The following is a 7,124-nucleotide window of genomic DNA, read 5'->3' on the forward strand; positions in this document are numbered from 1 at the left end:
TTCGGCAATTAGTTACAGGATCATTGTATTAATCCTAAAAATCTCATATGTTGTACTGATTTAAGAATAGACAGTTTTAGTGATATCAATTAACATGTTAATAGCCGAATAATTTCTCAATCACATAAGCTAATGTCTCTTCATTTTAAGTGAAAGGAACTTGAAAATTGTAGCATCTTGTTTTCTAAGAGAAGTCTGGAGATACTGTTACTCATTCTTTTCTATCACAAGTCTGAGGACATTGCTTCAATTTGATATATTAGTTTATTGTTCCTAAATCATGTTTAGCTGTGTTTTATGTATATTCATAAAAATGAGAAAAGCTAAGAGAGGAAAAATTTTCAGTGATATCCTACCAAATACCAATTCCATGGTAACAAACACGTCCACACTTCCTTGCCTCTCATCGACATAAATGAGAACATACCTGCAGGAAATTTGGAATCTAAATGGTCAATAATGTAGATTCCACTTTGTATACAATATGATAGGTCCCAAGTAGTTAAAAAAAACACTGAAGAGAAAATCCAGGCTACTTGAATGGAATATATCCAAGAATCTAATTCCGACCCAATGCTGATCAGCATCTTGTGCCCTTCTTGCAGCTGAGTGCACCTGCAGACGTAGTGATGGAGCCTACAATAGAGGAGGGCCTGGCACTCAAACTCGAGGCTCTAGCATAGCTTGATGATGCTCCATAGCCAGATGGTGTAAAGAATGCACCATTAAGCATCAGATCACCTTCGGACCTCCAGTTCCAGCTCTTCCACTGGCTGTCTGGTGTATCCTCACGCTTTGTCACCTACACTTGAAGAATATAATCAGTATCATAGTTACACAATACGTCGTATGTAGAGGGTCACAATACGAATTCGGGTACACAATTCACAATTTAGAAAATTTGGATTTATTAAGGGCTAGCTTGCTTCGGTACGCAAGTTTGGTTAGTGGTACGTTGTAAATTTTATGGGCGCGCTTTGGTTTTCCACAGCATATAGTAAAAACTAGAACGGTAATTATGAAATTTAATATTTTTTTCATATAAATACTTAAATACTTCTTTTTGATGGAGTTTTTCTTTCTTTGTTCTGTTTTGTTTATAGAGCTTGTTTTGGGATCATGGTTTCATTTTACATTTAATTAACATACGTGTTTAGCTACAGTAAAGTCATCGGTTCATATATACTCTATTGTGTGTCTCCATTCACTTAATTGCACACATTGACTTGCGTCTTGCGCACGTACACTCATAAAGACTTGCATCTAGCATACTTGAAAGTGATACGCCAATTTTGGGGAACCGGTTCGTGTATCGGAGGGAATCGGTTCATAAATGTACTGGGAATCGGTTTGCAGGAACTGTACGACGGTTTGAGGGAGGTCCAGGGAATCGGGCAACGATGATCAGTATGCCTTAATTCTCATCGTAACTTTAAATAAGAAGCAACATAAGATGAAATTCATTTGACATGTATTTTATAAAAAGATACTTAAAACTCCGAGAGAATGCTAGAAATTGTTACTCTCACTTACAGATGTTTGATGCATGCACAGTGAAGGAGAGCTAAAAACAATTAATTGATTGGAGATTTTTTTTGGATGAAACTGCAAGGTGCTAAAGTAACTCTAGGCTTTTCTCCTTAATGACAATGAGGTGGTTTTGTTCTTATAAATGAGCATGGCAATTAGTCTATGTTATTCTGCACTTGAAACTTGAATGTGCATTGCGCATTGTTGGAGTTATTAATGTGAGCAGGAGTACAAGGACACAAATGGGAGACCAAGTACCTTGGGTAGCCGACGACGCATCAACAACTTGGAATTATGTCCTTAGAATCAAAGGTTAAAAGCCCATGTACCAGCCCTGTACTACTGCTGTTTCGAACTTACCGTCCGTGTAATTTTTCTTTTGCGTATGGAACCCTGTAGTTAGATTTTTTTTTTTTTACTCTTTTATCCAGGGTGAAATTTCGACAGATATTGCCCCCGGACCAAAACTAGCGAGTCTATACCTGAGGTAAAAGTGTTAGAAACAGTGACGCTACGGGTCTATGTGCAATTAATCCTTGAATCAAAGTCTATTCACTTAACCACTTCATGGTGTATATCGTGATGAAATAAGAGCAGTAGTAGTCTAAATCAGAGGTCAAAGGATCTAATGACAAACTTGTACTCTATCAAACTAATAAAGAGTTTTTACCTCTTTGGCAAAGCGATCATCCGGAGCCAAGAATCTATTGCCTTGGCTGTTTATGGTGGGCGCCGCGCTCCCCCCAATCGCATACATTTCCCAGTGAGTGTAGTCATTGTTCACCACATGGAAATATCCATGCCGACACCTACCCATCAAATTTAACTAATTTCACTCAAAATCCAAACAAAACATGAGACAAAAAACTTCATCGAGTGATGCTTAATTATTTGATTGTTAGTACATCAGAACTGTTTATCCTTGTATCGGTGTGGAATTCACTGGATAGGAATATATTGGACTCAGTTAGTCATACCTTGGCATTCTCTGAATGAGCCCCTCCCCAAAATGGTTGAACGCAATAGTCACCTGCATATTCTTATCAGCCATCAGCTCATCACTATGCCCCAAAAGCATCACCTTATCGTGATGTGTCAAATAGTTATTCGATATCGTGATCGCCGTCGACCCCTGTATCGCATCTATGAGCCCGTCGTGACAGCTGGACAGGGTGCAGTGATCCACCCACACATGACTTCCCCCAAATATTGACACCCCGTCACCATCCGACACTGTCCTCCACCCGTAATGCCCGGGCGAGTCCCGGACATACGCATTCCCCCCTTGCTTACAATCATGAATGTGCAACCCATGTATTATAATGTTGGTTACATATTGTATCGTTATGCACGCTCCATTAGCGATGTGCACGCTAGCCCCTCGGCCGTCTAGAGTTTTGTAGGAGTTCATTATGAGCTCTTCCTTGAGCTTGATGGTCATGTCGCGAGCAAAGATGATCCAGAGGGGCTCATCCTGGATGACAGCGTGGCGGATAGTGCCTGGTTTGGGGTTGACAGGGTCATCATCATCGCTGTTGGTCACGACGTAGATTTTCCCCTCCTTGCCACCGATGGCGTTCTTGCCGAACCCAATGGCACAGTCGGCGAGGCGTTGGCGATTGCTCTCCCAGTGCGGGTCGCAGCGCCAACAGTCGTCGATGGGGTTGCCGGTGCCACAGGAGAGGTAGCTTAATTGCCTCCTGGATGCATTGGTACTTCTGGAATTTTGGTAACATAAGACATACATCAGGCGCATTGATAAATACAATGTACATGTATAAAACTTTATAACGCAGATTTTCTAAGAAAAATATTTTGATAGATAACATCCACGTCAGCAACACAGTAGTCAACACCATATTTACTCACCTTGAGTAAAATGTGAGACATAATTACAAGTACCAAGTGCATATTGCTAGATATGATCTCAATACAATGTACAAGAACTACAATCTGGAAAGTAGTAAATTTTACCGAAGTACTTCTTCTACTACCAATTCTGGGTCAGGGACTGGAAGTGATGAGCAAATGGAGAACAATGCAATGAAGAAGAGAGAGAGGAAAAGATGAGAACTAGTTAATGCTTGAGATGCCATTCTCTAGTGTGTGCAATGCAGATGAATTGATAAAGGGAAGGGATTTATAGACTCAAAATTTGGGGGTGGGGGGGGGGGGGGGGGGGCAGGGGGGCATTATCAAGGGGGGCCCTTTTGCGAGTGAAATTTGTGGTATGTTGTTCATCCTTTTCATGGGCTAATTGGCTGAGACCGTTACTAGGGCAGGACTCCTCTCTTTTGTTGGCTGGCATGATTTTGATGGGGGATGAGACGGCTGTTGACGCTGTAGGTGAACTGTTTTAAAATACGAGGTATCGGTGGCCCTGTAAAAAAAATTTGACAGAAAAGATTGCTCAGTTTCTTTGATTGTTGAAGTTAGTACGGCTAAACTAAAGATTGTTCGACTTCGTAGTCAGGTGTCGTGATAAACTTTGGGCAATGAGCTTCTAGTTTTTTCATCGTGATTTGAGTTACTTGTTGTGCGCAGCGGAAATTTCGGCAGCACCTCCGGTGCGCAAGGTGCACAACAAGAGATTAGATCACAATGAAATTCTTGCTTCTCAAAGGAAACAAGAACCAAAAGCCAGATATCTCATCAAAGTGAGATATCAGCTCTTCCTCTCGTCAGCTCTAGGACTGCGCGTCGAGGGATCCTACAAGCTATTACAAATCACGACAAGAACACAACTTTTACGTGGTTCGGCAAATAGCCTACGTCCACGGGGCAAGGAGGGGAAGGAGAGATACAACTGGGGTTTACAATCTCACAATCTAAACCCTCACAAACTCTCAGATCCCTCACACAAAATCTCTCTCAAAAAAGGATACCAAAAACCCTAAAAACGGCTACACAAAACCCTAGAAAAACACAGCTTTTCTTCTGCCTGCGCGCTGCCAAAAGAGAGACGAAGCCGCTGCCAAAAGATGAACAAATCAGCCGCCAATCAAAACTCCCTTGCACCCTCAACTTGCACGCCCAACGAAGAGAGCCGCTGCTCTTTCTTTTCTCCTGCAGCCGAAACAAAAGAACCCCTCAACTTCGCACACGCCTCCAATCTCTTTGCTTTCCTTCGTTGGCGGCTATGAAGAAACTCCTCCTGCACTTCCAACTTCACGAAACCCTAGGCTATTAAATAGCACTGTTCGTGGGCCGCTTCACATGTTCCCGAACGAAAACCCGAATAAAAAATCCAAGCGGACTCAAGTGGGTGTGGACCCCACAAGCCGCACTTTCTCTTCATGTGCGCAACTTTTCACGTGAATTCATTCACATGAGTTCACATTACTAATATCGTCTGTATGAATGGTATTTAAATTGACAGTTCACACGATTGAATTATGTGAAAGGCAGAGTAATAACTCATAAATGAACTAAAATTCAAAATTGTTAATTTTGATCCTTTTCTCTAAAATACAAACTTATGTATAAAAATTATAGCCCTAGACTTTCATCAAAGTTAGTAGCTAATTAAAGGGAGATATGCAACAACAAACCGGGTATTTACTATCGTATGGAATTGGACCATGAACAGAACTTCTGTCTGTACCTGTACTATAATATCAGATTAGGAAGGAAAATCGGAATTAGAAATTGATATAAGAACAAGAACATGGACACGTGTAAGTAGGAAACAAAATATCTATTCCAGTTCTATATCACCAATCAAAATTCAGCTTTGATGCACCGAAAAGAGAAGCTCCGAACTATAACCAAAATCTGATTCACCCACAAATGATACAGATCATGTTCATATGGGTAGTCATGATCAAGCCATTAGTTACCCACCATCAATAGAATGCTCCAATCTCTTTGTCTGGTAAAGAATGTATTGCCAAAACTGTATGAATTCCTCAAATATACCTAGTATTTTTGAGCTATTATCATCTGAGGCATCACATGGAAATTCATTTCTCTCTCTGAAATGTCCATCAACACGAGGACATGGTTGAGCATTAGGATCACTACTGTAAGCAAGCTAACACTTGAATAGTGCTCACATGGGCCTTGTCAGATTTGTTTGAAAAATCCCAAGATGGTAGCTTGCATTCAATGTCACCTGCATTTCTTTTCCTCATCTAAATCCTCTGTCATCTATCTTAGTGCGCTTGATGAGTATAGTCGGTATGAGATTTAATTTTAGGGTCCCATTGATGATATATACATGAACCAATTTGGGGTTTGTACTAATTTTAGCTATGAATTTGAGCCTGCATTGCTTTCAATTATTTGAATTGTAGATAGCGATGTTAAGAGAACCCATTAAAGAAGGGAATGGGTTAGGTCTCCTTGACTATTAATGGCTGGTGGTAAATGTTGGGATTGTATTTTTGATGCTTTGTAGAACTTCATGAGAATTAGATAGGGTTAGAGATCTATCATGATTAGGAGATTGGATTTCATCATTGTTTGCGGTGAAAATTGATTGTTTCATTGCGAGATTCATTACAAACTTCAGACGTTTACAACGAATATAAAAATCAGTCTTTTTATAAGACTTTTACACAATGAAAACAAAAAAATTACAATTCTCTTCAAACAAACGCAAATAGTGTTTATCGCCCGCTGCTTGCATGGGATCTTGGCCTGTGACGGGGACGCGTTAGTCCGTGGACCACCGAACGATCAATATTTGGACAGAGTTTCGTCTATCCGCGAAGGGATCGAGAAACCATAGCTCTTATCTTGGCGAAGCGAGATAATCACTCTTCTTAAGATTACCGCAACGGGATAATCCTAAGGAACGAACAGGGCTGCAGATCTAACTCCTCCTCCTCTTTGAAATCTGTGCACTTTAAGTCTTCAATCCGGCAGGGCTTCGCCGAGGCACGAGAATTCCAGATCCGAAAAAATAAGGCTCTGAGGCTTGTATTTATAGGCTTCAAGGAGATCCGGGCGGTTAAAACCACAAAACAACCAAATCTGACTTTTTTAGGGCTGGAGACACCCTTGGGTGTTTCAACTTGGGCCGAGACACCCTAGGGTGTCTCGGCTCAAACCGAGACACCCTTGGGTGTCTCGGCTTGAGCCGAGACACCCTTGGATGTCTCAGCCTTGGCCGAGACACCTTGGGGTGTCTCAACTCAGGCTGAGACGTTCCGTTTTGCATATTCGTCCGTTTCCGCCGTAACTTCTTCATCCGAACTCGGATTTGAGCGATTCAAAGTGCGTTGAAAAGCCGACGAGGAGTTCTATAAGCTCCAATGATTAGATCATCTGTAGAATAAATGAGACAAGAAGGGTATTTCACCTTTTGTAAGCGACACGGGGCTCCCGATCAATTCGTATCCTCGTTATTCTGAAACTCCGTTGCTTCACGTAGTTCATCGATCGACGTTAATCGAGCTTCTGTGACTTGGATAGTGACGTTCCTCATCTCCTCTTAGCATTGAGCTGCTCACGGAGACCTATAGGTAATTTTCGATGCCTACAGATACCCCCTCCAAAGCGTTCCAGACTCGTTTCTTTTATAGAAGAGGCTGGAATACTTTGGATGTGATTGGTCCAGCCTTCGATTGGTGTAAAGGACCTTTAATTAG

General features: G+C 41.5%; 1 protein-coding gene across 1 annotated transcript; it reads right to left on the minus strand.

The window, feature by feature from the left end:
- On the minus strand, positions 438 to 3,631 carry LOC109843275 (probable pectate lyase 5). Its single transcript, XM_020412203.1, has 4 exons — positions 3,505 to 3,631; positions 2,508 to 3,248; positions 2,201 to 2,339; positions 438 to 802 (listed from the first exon to the last, which is right to left on the minus strand). The coding sequence occupies exons 1-4, from the start codon at positions 3,624 to 3,626 to the stop codon at positions 581 to 583; spliced, it is 1,224 nt and encodes a 407-aa protein (XP_020267792.1). The 5' UTR covers positions 3,627 to 3,631; the 3' UTR covers positions 438 to 580.

The sequence above is a fragment of the Asparagus officinalis genome, chromosome 5 (assembly GCF_001876935.1).
Source record: "Asparagus officinalis chromosome 5, Aspof.V1, whole genome shotgun sequence".
NCBI classification, from domain to species: Eukaryota; Viridiplantae; Streptophyta; class Magnoliopsida; order Asparagales; family Asparagaceae; genus Asparagus; species Asparagus officinalis.

Bases quoted from the DNA above. Each gene is read 5' to 3' on its own strand.
- LOC109843275 (XM_020412203.1), bottom strand. From the start codon at position 3,626: ATGGCATCTCAAGCATTAACTAGTTCTCATCTTTTCCTCTCTCTCTTC. The intron at 2,340-2,507 runs GTATGACTAACT...TTTGATGGGTAG, and splicing joins CTCATTCAGAGAATGCCAAG to GTGTCGGCATGGATATTTCC. The intron at 803-2,200 runs GTAAAAACTCTT...CTTCAAGTGTAG, and splicing joins ATGATCGCTTTGCCAAAGAG to GTGACAAAGCGTGAGGATAC.